The 27,354-nt window shown below is 40.1% G+C and overlaps 1 protein-coding gene across 6 annotated transcripts in view; it reads right to left on the bottom strand.

The window, feature by feature from the left end:
- RABEP1 (rabaptin, RAB GTPase binding effector protein 1) overlaps positions 1-27,354 on the bottom strand; it is a 103,457-nt gene that overhangs the window by 31,040 nt on the left and 45,063 nt on the right. For all 6 annotated transcript variants that reach the window (XM_001165310.6, XM_001165242.6, XM_001165137.5 and 3 more), the window contains 6 exons: positions 22,631-22,834; positions 19,444-19,604; positions 16,655-16,774; positions 7,865-8,000; positions 4,173-4,351; positions 316-447 (listed from right to left, as the gene is read on the bottom strand). In XM_001165310.6, the coding sequence (XP_001165310.1) occupies positions 316-447; positions 4,173-4,351; positions 7,865-8,000; positions 16,655-16,774; positions 19,444-19,604; positions 22,631-22,834 (932 nt within the window). The remainder of the gene's footprint in view (positions 1-315; positions 448-4,172; positions 4,352-7,864; positions 8,001-16,654; positions 16,775-19,443; positions 19,605-22,630; positions 22,835-27,354) is intronic.

Raw genomic sequence — 27,354 nt, 5'->3', positions numbered from 1 at the left:
AACATGTACTATTCACATCAAAAAAGATTTTGCAGACATTATTTAAAGGTTTATTCTAATGTATTAAATTTTGGAAATACTGGAAAAAAGAACATCTATTTCAGACAGCGAATGAAGCTGCAACATGTTTTAAATAGTGCTACCTATAATGCCATAAAAACAACTGAAAATAAATACTGTCATTTTTATCTAACTTTCACCTCATAGCTATGCACTTCTCACTTCTCATATGAACAATGTAATTAACTGATGTATGAGTAAGCTAAAATTGTTGACATTCTGTATATAATGACTTTAATTATAGACTCACTATACCTCTTCATTTGATAACTGGGCTGAAGATTCTTCTTGAGTTAAAGCACACACTACTGGTATTTTTATTTCTTCCTCAACATCTGCTTTTTTGTGATCCTTTCTCTTATTGAGTCTTTGTTGTTCATCATCCTCCTAAAAGGAAGAAAAAAACATATATATCACCCAAGTAACCTACTTAATAAGTGACACAGTTCTTTAACCATTCAGAACAAATAAAGAACAGAGCGTTATGATAAGAGAAAACCGGATACTTACGCTTCTTTGTTTTGTAATCCCATCTAAGGGCCTCTGGCCATTACAAAATATTTTAATACTATAAGCACAAACTAAGAACACTGGTATAAAGAAGAAATCAGGAAGCAGCTTCCAAGAAAAGTATACTGTATAAAGTAAGGCAAAATAAAAGAAAGCAAAACCGCCTCTTCAAATGATCCTTGAAAAAAAAAATTTACACAGAACATTCCTTGTGATTACTGTAGAAAATAAATATGAAAAAGTTTGTTTTTGAGACAAGGTCTTGCTCTGACACTCAGGCTGGAATGCAGTGGTGCAAATATGGTTCACTGCAGCCTCAACCTCCTGGGTTCAAGCAATTCTCCCACCTCATCCTCTCATATAGCTGGGATCATAGGCATGTGCCACCACGCCCGCCTAATTTTTTTATTTTTTGTAGAGACGGGGTTTCACATTGTTGCCCAGGCTGGTCTTGAACTCCTGGGCTCAAGCAATCCTCCTGCATCAGCCTCTCGTGTAGCCGGGATCACAGGCATGCACCACCATGCCTGGCTAATTTTTTGGTTTTTTTGCATAGATGGGGTCTCACGCTGTTGTCCTGGCTGGTCTCAAACTCCCAGGCTCAAGCGATCCTCCCACCTTGGCCTCCCAAAGCGTTGGGACTACAGGCATGAGACACCACACCCCACCCAAAAAAGTTTTTATAATGTTACACATCCATTAGAAACATTAACAAATGTATATGAATACAAAAGGAATGATTAAAGTTGATAGAATAATTCACTCAACAAAGATGAGTAAGATACCTTATACCTTCAATGTCACGTAAAACAGCCTAGGGAGGAGAGACAAACAATTACAATACAAGTATGTACAAGGTTCTAAAGAAGGAGAAAAACAATGACTGATTTCATCTGAAGGAACCAGCAAAGGAGGCCCAAAGGAGGTAACACTTCAGCTGAATCTTGAAAGATCAGTAAGGTAAGTTTGCCAGTTGCATGAGAAGAGACAATTAAGGGTTCCAGGGAGAAAGGAGGCACATACAAAAGACAGAAACATGGAAAAGCAGGCCTGTGGAGGAATTCTGTGTAATGTTATATGGATGAAAAATGGGCAGGCACATGAGAAGTAAAGGACATGGAGAAAGAGGTAGTGAGTAAGCACTTAGACTCTGGAATCAGAGATTGTTCAAGCCTCAGATGGGCCATACATGACCTCTCAGCCTGTTTACTATTCTAGAACACAGGAACCATATAATTGTAGTCCCTACCGCTTATGGAGAGTTTTTGATAACCACTTGAGATAAAGATTTATACATAAAGCCTTAGCACAATGCTAGCACATAGTAAGAGCTCAATAAATGTTGAAAAGTTTTAAATGATCATCTTAGTAAAGTTTAGACTCTTTGTTTTTGTTTTTTGAGAGGGAGTCTCACTTTGTCACCCAGGCTGGAGTGCAGTGATGTGATCTCGGCTCACTGCAACCTCCGCCTCCTGGGTTCAAGTGATTCTCCTGCCTCAGCTTCCCAAGTAGCTGGTACTACAGGCACATGCCACCACACCTGGCTAATTTTTGTATTTTTAGTAGAGATGGGGTTTCGCCAAGTTGACCAGGCTGGTCTCAAACTCCTGACCTGAGGTGATCCACCCACCTCGGCCTCCCAAAGTGCTGGGATTACAGGTGTGACCATCCGCGCCCGGCCAAGTTTAGACTCTTTTAATGGGCAGCAGGGAAGGCAGGATAAGATCTGTACTTTAGAGCAGGGCATGGTGGCTCATGCCTGTAATCCCAGCACTTTGGGAGGCCGAGACGGGCAGATAACTTGAGGTCAAGAGTTTGAGACCAGCCTGGGCAACGTAGTGAAACCCTGTCTCTACTAAAAATACAAAAGTTAGCCAGGCATGGTGGCACACGCCTGTAGTCCCAGCTACTTGGGCGGCTGAGACAGAAGAATCACTTGAGCCTGGGAGGCGGAGGTTGCAGTGAGCCAAGATTGTGCCACTGTGCTCCAGCCTGGGTGACTGGAGTGAAATCCTGTCTCAAAAAAAAGAAAAAAAAAAAATCCTTATGTTGGCTTTGACTACACACAAGACGAATGAGTCCAAATTAAGAGACAAAAAGGAAATTTAAAAAAGAAGAAACTTTGCAAAACAAAATCTAACCTAAGTCACATAAAGCAATTTGAAACGTTTGACAAGATACTTAGAAAGGCAGTGAACACTTTTACATAGCTATCCTAGGGAAGTATCTGCACATATACACAATACGGTCAAGGATTTAGCTGCAAGATTATTTGAGATGACAAGAAAAGGGGGACCACCTAGATACACGCTACAAGGAGAAAGGGTAAATCAATATGGTGCATCCATCTACAGTCAAGAACAAAATACAACGTCGATATGAAAATACATCCAGGATAATGCTTATGGGAAATATATATACTTTCTTTTGAGATAGGATCTTGCTTTGTCGCCCACAGCTGAAGTGCAGTGGTGTGATCACAGCTCACTGCAGCCTCCGCCTCCCGGATCAAGTGATCCTCCCACCTCAGCCTCCCAAGTAGCTGGAACTACAGGCACGTGCCACCATGCCCAGCTAATTATTCTTCTTATTATTATTGTAGAAACAGAGTCTCACTATATGGCCCAGGCTGGTCTTGGCCTTTTGGGCTCAAGCGATCCTCCTGCCTCAGCCTCCCAAAGTGTTGGGATTACAGACATAAGCTACCATGCCCTGCCTAGAATACATACTTATAGTATAACTATAGTTGTGTAAGAGGAAAACTACACCCTAAATGTATATCATAAACACACAGAACTGGTTTAGAAGGCTCTCTACCAAATGGTAAAACAATCTTCTGACAAGGGGAGGTGTGGGAGATGTTAAGGAAGATTTTTCACTTGATCACTTTATATTTATTTTTTCACTGTATTTAAAACAAAAAATTTATGATAATGTGTATAAATATATATATATTATTCATGCAATTTCAATAACTAAAAGATAAGGAGAAAACAGGAACCTGAATATGCAGTGCTCTGAACACCTGCCACCTCCTATTACTCAGCCTCTCCATTCATATCATGTCACCTAGTAGAGCTCTTAGAGCAGGTGTCCAATCTTTTGGCTTCCCTGGGCCACACTGAAGAAGAACTGTCTTGGCTACACACAAAATACATTGACGCTAACGATAGCTGATGAGCTAAAACAAACAAAAAAAGATTGCAAAAAAATCTCATAATGTTTTAAGAAAGTTTACAAATTTGTGTTGGACCGCATTCAAAGCCAAGAGCTGCAGGTTGGACAAGCTTGACCTCAAGACTTGGCCTGGGAGAACTGGTCAGCACAGGAGAGAAAGATTTTCTCCGAAATATGCACTGCTGCATCCTGCAGTCACTGAAGATCATTTCCAAATCAGTTTCCCCACCCCCCAGAGGAGGCCATTTCTAAAGATGAAAAACAAAAGCCCTCAAATGTAGCTGTTATGTTTTTAAAAGTGGCACATATCACCTTATCACCTTGTTGCAGCTTAAGTCAGTCTCTAATACACATAAGGTAATGCAATCACATGTGGTGGGGGACATTACTGACAAAGCAAATCAGTCCTAAAAACTTCTATTCACCTGATCTTTCTTCTTCAGTTCTTCAACTTGTCGGAGCTGTTCTGAAGTTAGCACAATCTCCATTCGCTGCATGTCTCTCATCAGTAAACGCTGAGATTCCAGAAACTGGTCATTGGCCTTCTGCCACGTATGTTTTAACTGGTTGTGTTGTTGTCGCTCTTGCTCCAAGAGATGGCAAACTGTTTAGGAACCCCCCCACCACAAATCAAAAACACTGAATTTTAATGGTAGGCAATTTCTTTTTTTTTTTGAGATGGAGTCTCACTCTGTCGCCCAGGCTGGAGTGCAGTGGTGCGATCTTGGCTCACTGCAAGCTCTGCCTCCCGGGTTCACGCCATTCTCCTGCCTCAGCCTCCGGAGTAGCTGGGACTACAGACGCCCGCCACCACGCCCAGCTAATTTTTTGTATTTTTAGTAGAGACGGGGTTTCACCATGTTAGCCAGGATGGTCTCGATCTCCTGACCTCATGATCCGCCCGTCTTGGCCTCCCAAAGTGCTGGGATTACAGGCGTGAGCCGCCGCGCCCGGCCGATGGTAGGCAAGTTCTTTAGCACAGGGCTCCTAGCCCAGGTCTGACCAATGGTCCACATCTCTAGGATTCTGTCCTTGGCTGGACCAAGGGGCAACCTATCCCCATACCATCTCTTTAAAGCAGAGTCTCCCAAAGTGCACTCCTAGGAATACAGCAAAGAAAGATTTCTGTTCTTAGTAAGTCTTAGAAACTTCAAGTTAAAGGGAGAAATTTATTATTATTGTTATTTTGCAAAGGCTCCTCCATAATTAAATAAATTTTTAAAGATTTCTTTACTGCAGGACTTTGAACTCGGGGTCTTAATTATGTCTACGTTTTCTTGGAAGGTGATATATAATATAGCCTTTCCCAAATTTATTTGACAAAAGAAAAAAAAAACTTTTCACAGTACAACTCAAATTACAAGTACTCTAGGGAATATACTTTGGGAAACATTGCTCCAAAGGCCAAAGGTGGCATAAACACTCCTAATTGTGTTTAATACATTCTGATAAATCTGTTATCCAGAAATCCTCGTTGGGTCCGGTTAATATAGACTTCTTATGACAAGTCAAGGAATCTTTGTAAAATGTATGTGTTGTTGATACTCATCAGCTCAGCCATCTTCTGCTAGAAAGAGAATAGGTAGCATGATCTATCCACCCATCTACCAAGCCACCCAAGCCAACTCATACTTCTGATTTTTCCTCACCCCAACATATTCAACTATGACAGAGACCTGCTAACTCGGCCTTCTCTGCAATATGATATATCTATCTTCTGGCTTCTGCCTTAGACCAGCACTTATGACTTAAACAACTACAACAGAGGCCCCTTTTTTATTCTTCTGCCCTCAGTCTTGCCCTCCCTATCCTATTCACCACAGTGCTATGAGACTGAACTTTCTAAAACGCAAAACTAATATTACCGCTCTCCAGTCTAAAACCCTTCATTGAAGCCAGACACAAAAAGGCACCTATTATAAAATCCCATTCACATCAAAGTCCAGAATAGGCAAGTCCACAGAGATAGAAAGTAGATTAGTGGTTGCCAAGGGCTGGAGGTAGAGACATAGGAAATGACAGTAAATGGGTACAGGATTTCTTTTTGAGGTAATGAAAATGTTTTGGAATTAGACAGTGGTGATGGGGCACAATTTTGTGAATATATTAAAAACTACTGAATTGTATACTTTAACGAGTGAACTTTATGGCATGCAAATTTTATCTTAATAAAACTATTGTTTAAGAGAAAATAGGCCGGGCGCAGTGGCTCATGCCTGTAATCCCACCATTCTGGGAGGCCGAGGTGGGCGGATCATGAGGTCAGGGGATCGAGACCATCCTGGCTAACACAGTGAAATCCCATCTCTACTAAAAATACAAAAAAATTAGCCGGGCGTGGTGGTGGGCATCCGTAGTCCCAGCTACTTGGGAGGCTGAGACAGGAGAATGGCGTGAACCCAGGAGGCAGAGCTTGCAGTGAGCCGAGATCGCGCCACTGCACTCCAGCCTGGGCGACAAGGGCAAGACTATCTCAAAACAAAAAAAAAGAGAAAATAAAAAACCTTCAGAGGATCCGAACTGCCCAGATGATCAAGTCCAATATTCTGAGCATAAGACCTCTATGTCCTGGCCTGTTTCGACTGCTCCAACCTCACATTTTGCCCATTGCCTCTTGTATTCTAATTGTGCTGAACTGCTTTTCTTAGACTTCCTTACCTAGCTGCATCACATGCAAATGGCCTTGAATGCCATGCTTCTCTCTGACTACCTGACAATCCCCTACCCACCTTCCAAAACTCCATTTAAGAACAACTTCTTTTAAGAAGCCTATCTGGGCTGGGCGTGGTGGCTCACGCCTGTAATCCCAGCACTTTGGGAGGCTGAGGCGGATGGATCATCTGAGGTCAGGAGTTCAAGACCAGCCTGACCAACACGGAGAAACACCCCATCTCTACTAAAAATACAAAATTAGCCAGGCATGGTGGCGCATGCCTGTAATCCCAGCTACTTAGGAGGCTGAAGCAGGAGAATCACTTGAACCCAGGAGGTGGAGGTTGCGGTGAGCCGAGATCACACCACTGCACTCCAGCCTGGGCAACAAGAATGAACCTCTGTCTCAAAAAAAAGACTCTATTTTTTATTGTGAGTGTTTCAGTATGGAAATTACTCCATGTCCTTCCTCATTTTAATTAACCTTCTCGGATACTTTTCAAGGTTTATTAGGAAGGTTGGTAGTCTCAATAATTTACATTATTTCTGGAAGTGTTAGAGGGACATAGTTTAAACTGAACTAGTTCTTTTGGACACCTTTAAGAATATGAGTGTCTTTTTATTGCAATAGCACACTTGGAAATTGTTTCCTGAAGGCCAAAACTTCACTCAAAGTTTGGGTTATTTTCATAATATTTTAGTGGGGAAAGAATGCACCCCTGGAAAATAGAGTCAATTTCTGTATCACTGTGCTACCAGACTAGTGAAATCAAAATTGTCCCCTTAAAAACAGAGTGTTACTTAGGGCCTCCAGAATACACTCTCTGCCCTCTTCCATTTTCACTTTTGCTAATACACCTCCATCAAAATGAGTGTGGGGGGAAAAGTAGTTGAAGCAGAAATTCCCAGGTTTATTATCTCTCTGCCCAGAGCTCACGCCTGATGATGTTTTTTTTGTTTGTTTGTTTGTTTGTTTGTTTTGAGATGAAGTCTCGCTCTGTCGCCCAGGCCAGAGTGCAGTGGTGTGAGCTTGGCTCACCGCAACCTCTGCCTCCTGGGTTCAAGTGATTCTCGTGCCTCAACCTCCTAAGTAGCTGGGATAACAGGTGCGCATCACCACACCTGGATAATTTTTGTTTTTGCAGTAGAGACGGGTTTTCGCCATGTTGGCCAGGCTGGTCTCAAACTCCTGACCTTAGGTGATCTGCCCACCTTGGCCTCCCAAAGTGCTGGGATTATAGGAGTGAGCCACTGTACCCAGCCACCTTGTGAAGTTATTACTGAGCTCACGAAGGAAAAACCATAATTTCAGCTTTGCATGAGTACATTTAAACCAACTACAAGGCTTAAATTGAATCACTAACATGTTGCATTGTTATTTTAAGATTTGTCACTGTTATTAGTCAACATCAATTTAACTTATATGGTTCTTAGAGACAAAGATAAAAATATACAGTATATTTACCTTCATGCAATTCTTTCCGCAGTTTCTCAGCATCTTCCTGTAGAACAGATTTCTGAGTATTCAAAACAGCTACATACATCTCTAGATCAGTCCTACAAGATTTCTCAGCTTCCAGATAATGATTCAGTTCTTTAACCTGAAAGAAGATGCAATTCCATTAAACTGAAATTTACAACAGTTTCTATCTTAGATACAAAATGATGGTAAGTTCTGGCTATGCCTTAAAAAAATTTACACTTACTTTTACATCTACATAAATTAACATTTATAATTTTTAATTATAAAATATGTACTACAGAAAACTGGGAAAATAACTTAATAGATGTTATCCATAATCACACCACCAGAATAAAATATACAATTGAGATTTCACATAACAGTTTTGTCCCTTGCTTTTCAAAAAGGTAGCTCCAATTTGTATTCACACATCAACATATGCATGTATCTGTTTCAGCCATAACAGTAACACCAGGTATGTTTTGCTTTTTTAAATCGGTAGTTAATTTCTAAGGACAAAAACGATACCATACACTTTTAAGTTTGCTTTCCTTTTACTTCTGGTGAGGGAATTCCAAATGCTTTAAATGTATAAAAAGAAGACATTTTCACAGATACATATACTCATGGAAGTAAAAAAGAGGAAATTATAATGGAACAAATAACTAGTCTCACACTGTAATGACTTAAAGGCAAATGCAGAAAACTTTTTAAAATCACATCTTGCCCAGGTGTGGTGGCTCACGCCTGTAATCCTAGCACTTTGGGAGGCAAAGGTGGGCAGAATGCTTGAGCTCAGGAGTTTGAGACCAGCCTGGGAAACACGGAGAAACCCTGTTTCCAAAAAATAACAATAAAATAAAACCACATCTTTAAAAAAAATACTTTTTTTCTGTTGATCAATTAAGTGTAATACTCAAAATAGTAACCATATAGTCTAATATAGGAAAGTTATAACCAAAAAAAATACAATTCTTCCCCAGAAAATCAAGGATTATGTCACTTTAGACTGTCACATAAATTGTCCATTCTAAATTCTAACCCTTTAGTTAACTTTCAACTTTTTCAAATGGTTATATCTAATATCACATTCAAGGTCCTTTTCATACCTTTTATCTTCCTATTTCTTCAAACTTAAAGTGGCTTATCTGTTTTCAGTTATCTTTACTCCTAGGCCATCATGCAATAATAGTCAAAGACTTAAATGACCATTTAAGCAATCATTTGATGCTTCACTGAAGGTTGACAGTCCAGCACATGATATGAACAAAGAATGGTAAAGTTGCAACTATCGTGAAATACTTTCTCTAACACCTGAGGACGGTGGTAATTCAGCTGATGGTAAAAGAGTCCGTATGGCAGATTTAAAATGGTGGTATATAACCCACTAATTCTACCAGTTATTACTTTTTGGAATAAACATTTGGTTTAATTAATAATGAATTTCTAATATTTGAAAACTACTGAGCAGGACCCTGGGAAGATGATGGCAGTAGTGACATACTATTTGAATTACTTTGAGTTCCATACCCTGGAATGACCAAAACCAACAACAAATGGACATCTACAAAAAGCCAGGTGACAAGGAGAGGGTACAAACCAACCACTGAAAGCCACCTATTCAGAAAAATGTATGTGGTATCAGGATCTATGCAGGAGAAAGTACAGAGAAGCAATGAGGGTCATGAGAAACCAAAAACAGTCAACTGGGAGGACAATTTGACAACAGTGCCTTAAACGGAAGAGTTTCACATACACCAGTCGTCGGTGAATGCAACCAATTTCTCTGTAACCCTTACAACCTGGTTAGGGTAAAATGATGTCCCACTTTCATTTACATTTCCCCAATTTCTAGTGTGGTTGAATGTTGACTATCTTTTCACACTCCTTGACTATTCTGGTTTCCTCTTTTGTTAACCGACTGCTCATACACTTTACCTGTTTATTTTTTTTTCTTTTTTTTTCTGAGACGGAGTCTCGATCTGTCGCCCAGGCTGGAGGGTGGTGCCGCGATCTCAGCTTACTGCAACGTCAACCTCTGGCTCCTGGGTTCAAGCAATTCTTATGCCTCAGCCTCCCAAGTAGCTGGAATTACAGGCATGCGCCACCTAGCTATACTTTACCTGTTTTTCCTTTTTTTTTTTTTTTTTTTTTTTTGAGACAGTGTCTTGCTCTGTCACCCAGGCTGGAGTGCAGAGGCACGATCTCGGCACACTGCAAGCTCCGCCTCCCGGGTTCACGCCATTCTCCTGACTCAGCCTCCCAAGCAGCTGGGACTACAGGTGCCCGCCACCACGCCCGGCTAATTTTTCATATTTTTAGTAGAGACCGGGTTTCACCGTGTTATCCAGGATGGTCTCCATCTCCTGACCTCGTGATCCGCCTGCCTCGGCCTCCCAAAGTGCTGGGATTACAGGCACGAGCCACTGCGCTCGGCCACTTTACCTGTTTTTCTTCAGAATTATCTGTCACTTGTGGACTTGGCAATTTTGAGAGAGAGTCTCACTCTGTTGCTCTGGCTGGAGTGCAGTGGCACAACCTACGCTCACTGCAGCCTCCATCTCCCGGGTTCAAGTAATTCTTGTGCCTCAGCCTCCCAAGTAGCTGGGATTATAGGCGTGCACCACCATGCCCGGCTAATTTTTGTATTTTTAGTAGAGACAGGGTTTCTCCATGTTGCCCAGGCTGGTCTCAAACTCCTGGTCTCAAGCAATCTAAATACTGGGATTACAGGTGTGAGCTACCACGTCCAGCCAACTTAGCAATTTTATTACTTTGGATATTAATATTTTGTCAGTTATGAGGTATTGATATCTTCTTATAGTCTGTAGCTTCTCTTTTCAACTTTTTGTATTAATAGTATCTTTTAACAAAGAACTTTATATTATAATGTAGCTAAACTTGCCAGTTTTCCTTTCACAGTCAATATTTTTGTCTTATTTAGGAAACCTTGGGCCAGGCACAGTGACTCATGCCTGTAATCCCAGCACTTTGGGAGGCCAAGGTGAGTGGATCACATGAGGTCAGGGGTTCGAGACCAGCCCGGCCAACATGACAACACCCCGTCTCTACTAAAAATACAAAAATTAGCCAGGTGCAGTGGTGCACGCCTGTAATCCCAGCTACTTGAGAGGCTGAAGCAGGAGAATCGCTTGAACCTGGGAGGTGGAGGGTGCAGTGAGCCAAGATCATGCCACTACACTCCAGCCTAGGCAACACAGCAAGACCCTGACTCAAAAAAAAAAAGAGAAAAGAAAGAAAGAAATCTTTTTGAAGACAACAAGGTGGAGAGAGTGGGCCTACCTATCAGATAGTACGACTTGAAGTAAAGCTACTATAATTAAGATAGTTTGTTACCGGTTCAAGAATAAACCTGTCTCCCGGGCTGGAGTGCAGTGGCCCAATCTCAGCTCACTGCAACTTCCACCTCCTGGGTTCAAGTGATTCTCATGATTCTCATGCCTCGTCCCGAGTAGCTGGGACTACAGGTATGCACCACCACATCTGGCTAATTTTTGTATTTTTTGTAAAGAAAGAGTTTCACTATGTTGTGCTGGCTGGTCTTGAACTCCTAAGCTCAAGCAATCTGCCCACCTCAGCCTCCCAAAGTGCTGGAATTACAGGCATGAGCCACCGCACATGGCCAGATAATAATTTATTTATTTTGAGACGGAGTTTCACTCGTCGCCTAGGCTGGAGTGCAATGGTGCGATCTTGGCTCCCCGCAACCTCCGCCTCCCAGGTTCAAGCGATTCTCCTGCCTCAGCCCCCCAAGTAGCTGGGATTACAGGCGGATGCCCAGCTAATTTTTGTATTTTTAGTAGAGGCAGGGTTTCACCATGTTGGCCAGGCTGGTCCCGAACTCCTGACCTCAGGTGACCCACCTGCCTTGGCCTCCCAAAGTGCTGAGATGGCAGGCGCGAGCCACCACACTCAGCCAAAAAGGGTATTTTTTAACAATCCATTCTTCACCCACTGATTTGTAATGCCACCTGTCATATATCAAATTTACACATATATAGGTCTGTTTCTGGGCTTTCTGTTTTATTGATCCATTTGTTTATCCCTAAACCAGTAACAAACTACCTTAATTATAGTAGCTTTACTGTGGTCCTGCTATCTGGTAGGTAGGCCAAGTCTCCTCATCTTGTCTTCAAAATTTTGCTAAGTATATTCCTGTTCCTTCACTTCTCTATATGAAGTCTACTTCTAGAACTGAATTATCAAGTTCCTAATTAAACCCTATTGAAATTTAAGTAAAATTTTAAAATTTGGGGATACAATGTCTACTTTATAATGCTGTGTGTGTGTGTGAGACAGAGTCTCGCTCTACTGCCCAGTCTGGAGTGCAGTGGCACGACCTCAGCTCACTGCAACCTCTGCCTCCTGAGAGATTGGCACTACAGGCTTCCGCAACCATGCTCGACTAATTTTTGTACTTTTAGTAGAGACTGGGTTTCACCATGCTGGCCAGGCTGGTCTCAAACTCCTAACCTCAGGTGATGCCCCTACCTTGGCCTCCTAAAGTGCTGGGATTACAGACGTGAGCCACTGCACCCGGCCCAATGCTCTATCTTTTCATTCAGGAAAATACAGATTCAGGTCCTCATTTATTATGTAGTCTATAAGGACCCTGCCCATCTTTATTTAGCTATATTGGTAGCTAACTAGTTTTTCTTTTTCTTTTTTTTCTTTTTTTTTACTCTTGTGAATAGGATCAATCTTTTTTCCACCACTGCATTCTTCAACTGGTTATCACTGGGGCATAGAAAAACAATTATCTTAGTATGTTGATTTTGTTGGAACAACTTTCAAATTGTTGAACTCTTATTAGGTCTAACAATCTGTTGTACATTCTCTGGTTTCTTTATACAGACAATTAAATCAGTCTCGTTGCTTTCTTTCCAGTTCTTATGCCTCATTTCTGAATTACTGAGCATGGGTCTGCCCCAGAATGTTCCCACCATTAATGGTAAGGCTGCTAAATATTCACCCTTAACTATGTTTGCCAAAGGTTTGATAAATAGCCCTTTACTAAGTTATTGAGTGGTCAAATTTCTCAAATACCTCTCTGAATCCAAAATGAATATAATGCTGTTCTTCTACAATCATTTTACGTGTACACTGCAATGATAGATTTTCTGATAAATTTCTGGGAATACACCCTACTTGGTCATGATGTATTTCTCCCCCTTTATTTTACCTACGATGTTGAAAATTTTAGCTTCTGTATTCCTGAGACAGATCTATAATTTCTTCTCATACTACCTTTCTATGTGTTTGCTCACTTGTAGTGAAGATCTACTAGTCTCATAAAAAGAGTTGGAGAGCTTTCTCTCTTTTTGTATTCCCTGAGAGTTTGTAAAATATAAGAATTTGCTCTTTCTAGAAAGTCTGGAAAAACTTACCTGTAAAATCAACAGTTTAATATCTTTTGGTGAGAGGAGGCAAGAGACAATAAGATTTTTTACTCTAGATCCACTTTCTTTAATAATTACTGACTACCTTTCCTGTTTTGGAATAATTTGGGCTAATTATCTTTTATTAGAAATTTTTTTCATCTGTTTTCAAATTTATTTGTGTGACAGTTTATAGTATTTGTTATTTTTAAATTTCTACTGATTTGTAGTTATGTCCTTTTTTTTTTTTTTTTTTTTTTAAGACAGGCTCCCTTGCCCAGGCTGGCGTGCAGTGGAGCCACCATGGCTCACCACAGCCTCAACTCCTTGGGCTCAAGTGATCCTTCTGCCTCAGCCTCACAAAGTGCTAGGATTACAGGCATGAGCCTCTACACTCGGACTCACTTCTGATTTCTCATTTTTGTTTTCATTTTTCCTGATCAGTCTTACTAGAGATTTGTCTATAGTTTTTCCATTTTTTCATTATATTGATAGTCTCTATTGTTCTTTTGCTTTTCTATTTCACAAATTCCTATGTTTATATTATTCATTTCCATTTATTTTGTTTGTACTTTTTTTTTTTTTTTTTGAGACGGAGTTTTGCTCTTGTTGCCCAGGCTGGAGTGCAATGGCAAGATCTCAGCTCACTGCAACCTCTGCCTCCTGGGTTCAAGCAATTCTCCTGCCTCAGCCTCCCCAGTAGCTGGGAAGGCGCCCGCCACCACGCCCAGCTAATTTTTTGCATTTTTAGTAGAGATGGGGTTTCACTATGTTGGCCAGGCTGGTCTCGAACTCCTGACCTCAGGCGATCCACCCACCTCAGCCTCCCAAAGTGCTGGGATTACAGGCGTGAGCCACTGCGCCCGGCTCAGTTTGTACTTTTTTTTTTTTTTTTAAAGATCTGGCATTATTCACATCATTCTAAATATTTTGTAATTACTTTTTCCATGAGTATTTTTTCATGTCCAAGCATTTTAACTATCATTTTAATGTAAATACCTGAATAACCCATAGTTACAGAATTGGGTCTGCGTAACCTCAATTCTAAGATAATGTATCTAAAAATAACTATACCTTGTCCCAGGTACTATCCTAAATGTTTATACGTATTAATTTATATGTTCCTCATAATAGCCATACAGTGGCTACTATAGGGATTAATTTATATGTTCCTCATAATAGCCATATGGTGACTATTAAGGTGGGCTTATTATCCCCATTTCACAGTTGAGAAAATCAAAGCACAGTATGATTAAGTAATTTGCCCAAGGTAACCCAGGCTACTAAATGCTGAGCTCTTAACTATTATGTTCTAGCACTGTATGCGATACCATCTCGCTCTTGGATACCGAGTTCTGTGTGTCAACTACAACTAAATAACTAACCTGATCGTTCAAAATGTCTATAGCTCTACTAATAATTTTTTCTGATTGTATTCTGTAAAGGTCAATTTTAATCTGCTACTATATTTGTGAAAGTCAGTTTCTCCTTGTAATTGTCATTATTAGTTCATGCATTTCATGACTATGTAAGGTGCATTCAAGTTCATGACTATTATATCTTATTGATGAACTGTTTATTAGATAGGATCCCTCTTTATCTCTATTAGTGGTTTCTCCCCCTTATCCTATCTTTGTGATACTACATTTGGTATATCAGCTTTCTTTTGGTTCGAATTTACATGGTATATTTTTATCCCTTTATTTTCAATATTTTTTTCTTTCTTTTTTTGAGATGGAGTCTCACTCTGTCGCCCAGGCTGGAGTGCAGTGGTACAGTCTCAGGTAACTGCAACAATCTCCACCTCCCGGGTTTGAGCAATTCTCCTGCCTCAGCCTACCAAGTAGAAGGGACTACAGGCGTGTGGCCACCACGCCTGGCTAATTTTTGTATTTTTAGTAGAGACAGGGTTTCACCATGTTGGCCAGGCTGGTCTCGAACTCCTGACCTCAGGTGATCCACCCACCTCAGCCTCCCAAAGTGCTGGGATTATAGGCATGAGCCACTGCGCCCAGGCTTCTTTTAAGACAGAGTCTCACTCTATCACCTAGACTGGAGTGCAGTGGCATGATCATGGCTCACTGCAACTTCAACCTTTTGGGTTGAAGTAATTCTCCCATCTCAGCCTCTCAAGTAGCCAGGACCACAGGCACACACCACTATAACTGGCTAATATTTTCAGTCTTACCTTGTGGTTTGATTTTAGGCATAGCTCTTACAAGTAACATAAAGTTAGATTTTTACAATCCAATGTGATAATCTCTTTTAAACATAGGTATCAGTTTACATTTACCAAGACTATTGATAAATTCCCATTTATTTTCATATTGTTTTTATTTTCTTATGCTTCTTTTGTTCCTACTTTCTTCCTTTTTTTCTTTGGGTGTGGGGGACAGGGTCTCACTCTGTCACCCAGTCTGGAGTGCCAGTTCACTGTAGTCTCAAACTCCCGGGCTCAAGTAATCCTCCCATCTCAGTCTCCCAAGTAGGTGGGACAACAGGCATGCACCACCATGTCTGGCTTTTTAAAAAATTTTTGTAGAGACAGGGGTCTCACTATGTTGCCCAGGCTGGTCTCAAATTCCTGGGCGCAAGCAATTCTCCCGCCTCAGCTTCCTGAAGTATTGAGATTACAGGTGTGAGCCACAACACCTGGCCTGTTCCTACTTTAATTATTTTGCTGTGTCTTTATGGCCAACAAATTCAGCAATACTATAGCTACATTATCTCTAAAAGATCAATGCTGGAGCTGGCATCAGAAAACAAGGTCAACTTCGAACGGTTTATTTTCCTTAATAGGAAAATGAATGAGACGGGGTCTCATTTTCTTAAGAAAATGAACATTAACTTTGTGACAAAGCAGCCCCTTGTGATAAAACACCATTATTGTGATTATTTTAAATGTCCATAAGAGCAAAACCATCTCAAAGCAGTTTTTTGCATTTAAATTTATTTTTTATTATTGAGACAGAATTTCGCTCCTGTTGCCCAGGCCGGAGTGCAAAGGCACAATCTCAGCTCACTGCAACCTCCGCTACCGGGCTTCAAGCGATTCTCCTGCCTCAGCCTCCCGAGGCTGGGAGCAGCCGGGATTACAGGCATGCGCCACCATGCCTGGTTAATTTGTATTTTTAGTAGAGATGGGGTTTCTCCATGTTGGTCAGACTGGTCTCCAACTCCCAACCTCAGGTGATCCGCCCGCCTCAGCCTCCCAAAGTGCTGGGATTACAGGCGTGAGCCACCTCGCCCGGCAGTTTTTTGCATTTTAAAGAAAGGTTCTTAAGATGCATAGTCTAAATTACAGGTTTTTTTCCCTATTACTGATTCTAATTTTGTTCATGGCATTGGGGCAGAAACTTGGGTTTCAAGCAAATGGATTACAATGTTTCATAACCTTTGAGGCCTCCAGCTCTTTAATTTTGTCTTCAGCCTCTGTCAGTTTATCCTTCAAAGCTGCAATTTCCTTTTCCATTGGCATCACAACGGACCGAAGTTTCTCAGCATCCTCTTGGGCCTATGGTTAAAAAGAATTAAATGCTACGACTTATTCATTTACTGCTTTTCTAAGAAACTCTAACCCTTCCATTTGCTAAAAATTATTATAACAAGTAACTTGACCAGACACTATATTAATATTCACAAAACTGAACTAATGTCTAACTTTCAAATAGTGCATTACTTTGAATGTCAAGGTATAACTGAGTTTTCCCAAATATTCCATTTAGAATTCGGGAGTAAATGGGAAAATTGATTCACTAAAACAAATTTGACTTCTTAATCAATTAAGAAAATATCCCATATATAAAAGGAAATACACATAATAAATAAATTTTTTTTTTTGAGACGGAGTCTCGCTCTGTCACCCAGGCTGGAGTGCAGTGCCACGATCTCCGCTCACTGCAAGCTCCACCTCCCAGGTTCACACCATTCTCCTGCCTCAGCCTCCCGAGTAACTGGGACTATAGGCGCCCGCCACCACACCCAGCTATTTTTTTTTTATTATTATTTTAGTAGAGACAGGGTTTCATCGTGTTAGCCAGGATGGTCTCGATCTCCTGACCTCATGATCCGCCCGCCTCGGCCTCCCAAAGTGCTGGGATTACAGGCGTGAGCCACCGCGCCCAGCCCATAATAAATAATTTTTAAAATTCCTGGGTTAGTAAGTTCATGAGACAATAATTTCTTATGAATAATGAAAGGGCTGATTACATTTTAAACACCCAAAATAGAATAACGTGTTTTCTAAAATGTTAGAAAATTATGTTGCTATAAAAAGGCTTCCATCCAATTAAACAGAGTACTTTAAATACTATTTTACTTTTATCATCTAAATGAAACAAACACAAAGACTGACCCCTTAAAACTATCATTGCTTTCCCAAGTCCATTCTCAAAAACATGGATTAAAAGGAACCAACTTACATAAACTAGTAAACTGGTGAGAAACTGAATTTTCATTTCTTATATTCACATACACTTACACGCAGAGAAACAAAGGCAGGCTCAAAAAGTTGGCTTTTTTCCTTCTAGAGAAACTGAAAACCTAATTCACTGAATTTAAATGAGTGCAAAGTTATACTAAGTTGTGCACGATAGGGAAAAATATCATAAATGCCCAAACGTGAGGGGGATTTTCCCCAAATAACATACCCCTCAAAAAACAGGTTCAGATTCACTTTGTTTTCAGGTCCTTACAAAGCCATCATTTATTTTATTTTGAATTAAATACTATTTGGAAAAGACAAGTTAAAATATCTCAGTCAAGGCTAGTTTAGGATGCTTATAAAGGTCATCTGATAAAAAACAACAGGAAAAAAAAGGAGGGAGGAAGCAAAGAACTGATCACAAATCAAGTTATTTATTAATATAAATATGACTTCACAATTCCAAGTGCTGAATGTCATCATAAACAAAACCTTTAAAAAGCACTTTAAAAAATGACAGAAAGGTCATTAAAAACAAGAAAAATCTGAGAAACTGTCACAGCCAAGAGGCACCTAAGGAGACACAACTAAATGCAATATGGTATCCTGGATGGGATCCTAGAACAGAAAAAAAAGGACATTAGGTAAAAACTAATGCAATCTGAATACAAAAATGGACTTTAGTTAATAAGAATAAATTGATAGAGGCTTATTAGCTGTGACAAATGTACCGTGCTAATGTAAAACATTAACAACAGGAGAAACTAGGCATGGAGTATATAGGAACTCTGTACTATCTTCCCAATTTTTCAGATAATCAAAAACAGTTCTAAAATTGAAAGACTGTGGAAATCATGAATATACATGCATTTGAAGAATGAACTAAGAATTAGGAACCAAAAAGGCATGATCAATTCAATTGAAAAGAAAAATCAATTACTAATTATACAATGTGATTTTAAATGTGTATGCATATAAAATAATGTAAAAGTTTATTTAATTAAACTAGCTAAAAAGCTTTTAATATTTTCTCAATGATAAAATGTCTCAATTTACATTTAGTTGCCCTATGTTCAAGTATTATATGGTATTATGTTCGAGCATATGTGGTACATAATGTGTGGTACACAGAAACCAAAGGATACCGAGAAAGAAGGAAAACTAACATCTATTCTAAGACTTTGCTTTAGACACAATCATCAAGCAGCAACACCCACTCGACTGGTATTTAGGAGTTCAAGCACCCATCTCCTAGACACTATGCTAGGCATTTAGGATATACAAATAAAAAACAAGCACATGTACCCCTGAAGCTATTAAAAAAAGAGAGAGAAAGAGAAACTCCTGCCTTCACAGAGCTTATATTTTAGCAAGGAAAGAAAGACGGTAAACAATAAACACAATAGGTGAACTCTGTGTAGTATAAGGAAATATGTGCTATGGAAAGAGAAAAACTAGAGAAGGATAAGGGAGAGGAGAGTAGTGACAGGCGGCAGAGGGAAGTTGGCAGGTTGCTATGTTAAATGGCGGGTGGTCGGGAAAAACCCCATGAAGTAGTGACATTTGATCAAAAATGTGAAGAAGGTGAGAGAGTTAGCCATAGATATAACATTATTTAGTACTATGTTTAGGTCTGTGTCCAAATAATTACTCTCACAGGAAATATCAAAGAACTTCTATTACTTTCTATTACACAACAATATTAAAGCATTTTGCATTTGAATTCAAATATTTCTACAAATGAACACATTCCTTCATACCTTTTTCATTTCATTTTCTAAATTTTCCTCCTCTTGACCTTCAGACAGCCTTCTTCTTAAATCAGCTATTTCCCTCTCTGCGGATTCTCTATACTGTGCCCACTGTGTTCGCTCCTGCTCCAGCCTAAGGTGGAACTGGTGCTCATAGTCACGAACTGTTTCTACAAAACATCACCACATATTTCACATCTAAGCATTATGAAAAAAAAAATAACCTGGCACACTAAATTTTTTAAAGTTATATAAAAAGCTTACGTCTAATTTCTGGAAAATGTTTAATTCACTAAAAAACAAGACAAACTAGTTGTAGTTCTTATTATATACAGAAATAAGGGCTTTAAATCATCACTTCTAATCTTCACAATAAACCTGTGTCATATATTATTTTACGAAGGAGAAAACCTTAGGAAAGATTAAATAGTCTGGCCAATGTTTCATGCCCAGAATGAAGCAAAGCTAGAATTCGAACTTAAGGCCAACTCCAAAATCTATGTTCTTAGACACTATACTATGGCTCCCAAGGCAAATATAACATGTCACTCCAATCCCACTACCTGAAAGTATAAGAAAAGGGATATATTTCTGGAATAGTTTACCAGAACCCAAGATTGTAAGTTGAGGCAAACTCTATAAGGTCTTTAAAAAAATGGCTTTCTCTTTAATATAATCTTAAAACGTGGCCGGGCATAGTGGCTCACACACACCTGTAATCCTAGCACTGTGGGAGGCAGACAGGCAGATCACTTGAAGCCAGGATTTCAAGACAAGCCTGGCCGACATGGCAAAACCCCGTCTCTACCAAAGATAGAAAAATTGCCGGGTGTGGTGGCTCATGCCTGTAATCCCACCACTTTGGGAGGCCGAGGCGGGTGGATCACCTGAGGTCAGGAGTTCGAGACCAGCCTGACCAACAAGGTGAAACCCCATCTCTACTAAAAATACAAAAATTAGCTGGGCGTGGTGACAGGCACCTGTAGTCCCAGCTACTCGGGAGGCTGAGGCAGGAGAATCACGTGAACCCGGGAGGCAGAGGTTGCAGTGAGCCGAGATCGTGCCACCGCACTCCAGCCTGGGTGACAGAGTGAGACTCTGTCTCAAAAAAAAAGAGAAGGAAAGGGGAAGGGAAAGGGAAAAAAAAGAAAAGATTATTTGGGTGTGATGTCGCCATGTCTGTGGTCCCAGCTACTTGGAAGGCAGAGGCACGAAAACTGCCTGAACCCAGGAGGCGGAGGTTGCAGTGAGCCAACATCACACCACTGCACTCAAGCCTACGTATCTCAAAAAAAAAAAAAAAAACCACTAGGTGACAGACCCTGTTGATTGCCCATTAATTTCCACTACTTCCTCCTTACCAGTAAGACTCCAATTTTGTTTAGGAAATCAATGTGCGCAATTTTAAAACTACATTGTCCAGTTTCCCTTGTAGTTATGAGTGACCACACACTTGGTCAACAAAGTGAGAGGGATATGCTGGGTAGTTCTAGAAAATTTTTGCTTTTCTGATGCAGACTGAAGGAGAAGCAGCTATTTTTCAGCTGAGGCAAAGATTAAGTTGAAAACCATATGCTAAGGATGAAAGAACAGAAGGGCTGAAGGAGTTTGAGGCATTGTTGACATCATGGAACCAATGCAACCAGGCCTAGATTATCTACCTTTGGATTTCGTGTTCTGGGAGAAAAAGGAACTCCTAATTCGGTAAGCCACTGTAGTTGGGTTTGTTATATGAAGCCTAGAGTAATCTCTAGGCCATAGCTATACACTCAGAAATAGGGCTAGCCTCACCTGCCTTTTTATAAAGAGCACTAAGGCAAAAAGTGATACACAATTGCAAACACGGTGGAAAAAGTCATCACTATTTCACATTTAGAATATTAACTAATCTGGGCCCAGCATGGTGGCTCACACCTGTAATCCCAGCACTTTGGGAGGCCGAGGCGGGCAGATCACGAGGTCAGGAGATCGAGACCATCCTGGCTAACATGGTGAAACCCAGTCTCTACTAAAAATACAAAAAATTAGCCGGGCGTGGTGGCATGCGCCTGTAGTCCCAGCTACTTGAGAGACTGAGGCAGGAGAATCGCTTGAACCTGGAAGGCAGAGGTTGCACTGAACCGAGATGGTGCCGCTGCACTCCAGCCTGGGCAACAGAGTGAGACTCCATCTCAAAAAGTAAAAAATAAAATAGAATATTAACTAATTCCAGGAACCCAAAGATTCAGTGACAACTTACTTTGTTTCATCATCATCTTCTCAGAAATTTGGGAAGTAATTCAGCACTAGTGCCAAAAGGAGTCTGAGAATAAACTACGTCTCTTCTTTTAGACGAAAGGTCATAAGCTGGCAGCCCATGAAGCCTACCTTAGCCCATAGGCCATTCTACCCAACAGAGTGCAGTGAAGATTTCACATACAAAGTTTCTTAAAAAATCTAAACCAGGCCAGGCGCTGTGGCTCACACCTGTAATCCCAGGACTTTGGGAGGCTGAGGCAGGTGGATCACCTGAGGTCTCAGGAGTTCAAGACCAGCCTGACCAACATGGCGAAATCCCGTCTCTACTAAAAATACAAAATTAGCTGGGCGTGGTGGCACATGCTTGTAATCCCAGCTACTCGGGAGGCTGAGGCAGGAGAATCGCTTGAGCCCGGGAGGCAGAGGTTGCAGCAAGTACAGTGAGCTGAGACTGCGCCACTGCACTCCAAGCTGGGCAACAGAGCGAGATTCCATCTCAAAAAAAAAAAAAAAATTCTAAAACATATGGCCAAACTACACTGGAAGGGCAATAATTAGCTGAAGCTCATCAATGTAAACAGTTACTTTACCCTTTGCATGGCAGCTCTCTCTACTCCAGCACATTCCCTGTGCCCATACAGCTTAATTATTTGAGATTACTAGCCTGCCTCCTAGAAGAAATCGACTTTTAAGCCTTACAATGAACTATAGTCCTCATTTAATGCATTATCTCTATAACATTCCTATTATAACTCTCCATTATTAAGTTAGATACGATTGATATATCCATTTATGTTATTAGTGACTTCTCTTTTATCTGAAAGTATATCTTGATGATGACAGTACATAAAACCACAAATGAAACTCTGTATATATTTTAAGATTCTCTGAAAATATTCTCAATCATCAGAATCGGATATCTTAGAAAATCACAAAATTGATCTTTCTCTGTCTTTACCTTTCATAACAGCCTGAAGTGAAGCAACTTCTTCTCTCCACTGTCTTTTCACTTCATCTATAGCTTCTTGCTTGGTGTTCTCAGAGACTGTGGCAATCGCCTTAATATTCTCCATCTCTGCTTGAGCTTCCCACAGCTGGGTTCGAAGGTGTCCCAAATCATCTTGTGCAGCTTGTAATACTGCATTTTGCCTCTTCAGATCCTCTGGAGAGAAAAGTAAAAGATAGTCCATTAATGTTCACTTTGATCAGACTGGCATTCCAATAAAGAAATAAGGTATTAAATTTTAAAATATAAACATACAAAATGACACCCTTTTAATAGAGGTGAGATTTAAGGTAAGCTGGGTATCACAAATCAATTGTTACTATCTATCTAATGATCCAGTAGTTACAGTCATGGTTTTAGAGCTCAATTTACGCATTCCCGTCTGCTGACTAAATGAACTTGGTCATGTTATTTAATCTCTCTGGCCTAAGTATCCACATCTGCAAAACGGAAGTTAAAAACAGCCACCTCACAAGGTTGTTGTAATGATAATTTATTGGAAACGCTAATTAGTACATTACCTTCCACAAACATTCAAAAAATGTTTAATAAAAGAGAAAAGAAAGCCAGAGCACATGGCAGTGACTAGACGTATGTTCTTTAAAGTTAGCATTAATTTCTCGGCTCCCTCTTACCATCTTTTAAATACTAAGTTGATGTAATGTGCCTACTACATGGTTTAAGCCCAGGCAGAACATATGTTTGGCCAAACTAACTTCAAAAAAAAGATGAACTTATCAACAGTATACAGGGATGTGTGATTGTTTTCCCATACCCTTAACAACAGTCACTATTTTCCATCTTTTAAAAATTCTTGTAAATATCATGGGTAGCAAATGGTCACTTTAATCTACATTTTCCCTGTTAATAAGGAGTTTGAACATCTTTTCATATATGTACTAGTGACTCATTTCCTCTTTGGTGACATTCTTTACATTTGCTTCTAATGAATGATTTTCCTTCTGATCTGTAAGAGCATTTTATATATTCTGGATATTAAGTCTGTCTTCTCTTACAAAACTTTTCCCAGTCAGCCGCTGTGTTTCTTAAAAAAAAAAAAAAAAAAGTTAAGAGATAGGGTCTCAATTGTCACACAGGCTGGAGTGCAGTGACGCAATCATAGACCACTATAACCTCAAATTCCTGGGCTCAAGCGATCCCCCCACCTCAGCCTCCTGAGTAGCTAGGACTGCAGGCATGCACCATCACGCCCGGCTAATTTTTGAAATTTCTTGTAGAGACAAAGTTTCACTACGCTGCCCAGGCTGGTCTTGGCCTCCTGGGCTGAAATGATCCTCCCGCCTCAGCCTCCCAAAGCGCTGGGATTACAGGTGTGAGCCACCGCGCCCGGCCTTAACTTACGCCTTTTAGCATCTAAAGTTGTAAGGTATTTATGAAAAAAAAAATTGTTCATCTTTGTAAAAGTATCAATTTCCTCTCCAAAGCACAATAACTGAGCCAAACTGACCATGAAAATAAACTGATTTAAGGTCTAATTCTACCGCTAACCAGCTGTATGACTTTAAGGAAATCACAAGATTCTCAAGCCTCAGTTTCCTCATGAAGACAGTGGCAATACTTTCTTGCATAAATTTCTAACTACTTATAAAAATCCAATAGTAAAATAAGAGAACTTTTAAACGTTGTGAAATGTTCATTGTTATCACAGGAGTTAATGATTTGGTAGTCAAAGTCACAGAGGGAAATACCTAGTCATGCTAAGTTGTTTTGAAATCTTTACTCTCTCAACATCAGTTTCCATCACTCTTAAAATATTTTGAATCTCTAGCCAAAGACAGTTTTAAGAACATTAATTACAAAAAGTAATTGTGTGAAGTCGCTTAAAGACGGACACCTGGGAAGTTGTGGTAGGCATGCAAATAGACAGACCCAGAAAGATGTAAACACGTGAAACCACAAAGGAAAAGTTTGTGTGTGTCAACTCTGTATTCTGAGTGTTAAACTGTTTCATAAAATGTGAAAAAAGAAAAAGCATTATTTCTGGGATACTTTATTCATTTTTGGGTACTACAATTTTATCAAGGCTCAAGTTTATACACTTAACAGGTCCTCATGCTAATTACCTCTGGTACTTTTGATTTGCTGGAGATTACCCAGAGCTATTCACTACCATGTTGTCATTATGAACAGAAAAACTGTAAACAAATACCAAGCCTAAATATCCATTTTTGGCACTTAAAAGTGAAATAGAGAGCCTGGAGGAAGACTTGGTCAACAGTAACTTTAGTTATATATATATATGAACATATATATGAATGTTATATTTATATATATAAATACAAAAAAAAAGACAGAAGTTTAAAATAAAGTTAGAAAATCTTAATTTTTTGTAGTAAAGCATTTCAAACATTATGTTTGCCAACAGTAGGAGTTCTAACATTCGTTTATTGCTGTTACTGCTGTATATGTAATTATTAAGATTTTCGAACATATTCAAAAGCTGAGGGTATACTACAACAATCCTTCATATAGCTTTCACCAAGACTCAAAAGGTATTAAGATTTGCCATGCTTATTTATTTTTTTGAGACGGAGTCTCGCTCTTGTTGCCCAGGCTAGAGTGCAGTGGCACGATCTTGGCTCACTGCAACCTCTGCCTCCCAGGTTCAACAGATTGTCCTGCTTCAGCCTCCCGAGTAGCTGGGATTACAGGCGCGTGCCACCACGCCCAGCTAATTTTTGTATTTTTTAGTAGAGACGGGGTTTCGCCTTGTTGGCCAGGCTTGTCTTGAACTCCTGACCTCAGGTGATCGCCCGCCTCAGCCTCCCAAAGTGCTAGGATTACAGGCGTGAGCCACCACACCCAGCCTGCCATGCTTATTTAAACTATCCTTTTTCTTTCCTGTAGTATTTTAAAGCAAGCCCCAGAAATACTACATTATCTAACGTACTGTACAGATGCATCTCTAAAAATATGGACAGTTTCTTATATAAACAAAGTGCCACTGTCACACAAAACAAAATTAACAACTGCCTGATAACTAATACCAAATCTCTGGTAAAACTTCTCCAATTGACAAAAAAAAAAAGAAAAGTCTTTCTGAATACTTGTTTAAATTAAGATCAAAACAAGATTCAAGTACTTCATTTGGTTATACTAATAATTTTTTTTTTTTTTTGAGACAGTCTCACTCTGTCGCCCAGGCTGGAGTGCAGTGGCGCAACCTGTGGCGCAACCTCTGCCGCCCAGGTTCAAGTGATTCTCCTGCCTCAGCCTCCCGAGTAGCTGAGATTACAGGCGCCTGCCACTGCACCTGGCGAATTTTTGTAGTTTTAGTAGAGACAGGGTTTCACCATCTTGGCCTGGCTGGTCTTGAACTCCTGACCTCGTGATCCACCTGCCTCGGCCTCCCAAAGTGCTGGGATTACAGGCGTGAGCCACTGCGCCCGGCTTTTTTTTTTTTTTTTTTTTTTTTAACACGGCGTCTCACTCTATCGCCCAGGCTGGAGTGCAGTGGTGCGACCTCAGCTCACTGCAATCTCTGCCTCCCAGGCTGAAGTGATCCTCTCACCTCAGCTTCCCACGTAGCTGGGACTATAGGCACATGCCAATACACCCAGCTAATTTTTATATCTTTTTGTAGAGAGGGAGTTTTGTCATGCTGCCCAGGCTAGTCTCCAACTCCTAGGCTCAAGTGATCTGCCCACCTCAGCCTCCCAAAGTGCTGGGATTACAGGCATGAGCTACTACGCCTGGCCTATACTAATGCTATAAAGCATTATAAACTACTTCAAGCATAGAAACAATATAAAAAATCCTATAATGGGCACCTATTACCTATCACCTAGATCCATCATTTTTAATATTTTGCTACATCTCCTTCCATTTCTTTTTAACTTCAGGAAACAAAACATCACAAATACACTACCTTCCTCTGAGGTAACAACTGTCAGGAATTTGGGTTTATCATTACAGTGCGTATATGTTACATCTTTACTTACGTTGCAGGTTTTGAAACCTTAATGTTCTTTTGCAGTTACTTCTTAGCCCTCAACATTGTTGACTGTTGATAACTACTTCACTCATTAATTAGAATATCACAGTCTCAATATATCATATATTATGTTCACAGGTATCAGGTGTGAAACTGAAACCTGCTTTATCTGTATAGACGTTCTCATTGTCCTATGCCCATTGTCCCAGTCTTTTCCCATTTTGACAATGTCATCTTTGTCATATTTCAAATTTTCACATTTGTGAGGGTCCCATTTGGGGAACTCTGTTCTATAAAAATTATCTATTTTCATGCCAATACTTTATATACTGTCTAACATAGCTTTATACTGTTTTGCCTACTTTTGTCTATTTTTAAATGTTTACGTAAGAAAAAGTTTAACAAAAAGGTAATGATCATTTTGAGTAAGTCGGGAAATTTGCCCTACCAGATACCAAAAATTATTATAAAATTCATGTATGCACCAGCCAGCTCCAGTAACCACACACTCATGGCAAATCATCCCCAATCCATCCATATGCACTCCATATATATTGTGAGACAAATCTCAGACACATAGTCACATGCAAAATAATCACGTTTTAGTCAACAACAAAAAACATACACGACAGTGGCTACATGAGATTATAGGGGCTGAAAAATTCTTACTGCCTAGTGACATCTAGCCATGGTAACATCGTACTGCCAAACATCTTGTCTA

Source organism: Pan troglodytes, chromosome 19 (genome assembly GCF_028858775.2).
Source record: "Pan troglodytes isolate AG18354 chromosome 19, NHGRI_mPanTro3-v2.0_pri, whole genome shotgun sequence".
Lineage (NCBI taxonomy): Eukaryota > Metazoa > Chordata > Mammalia > Primates > Hominidae > Pan > Pan troglodytes.
Note: the sequence above shows the minus strand (reverse complement) of the source record. Positions and strands in the feature narration are given on the sequence as shown.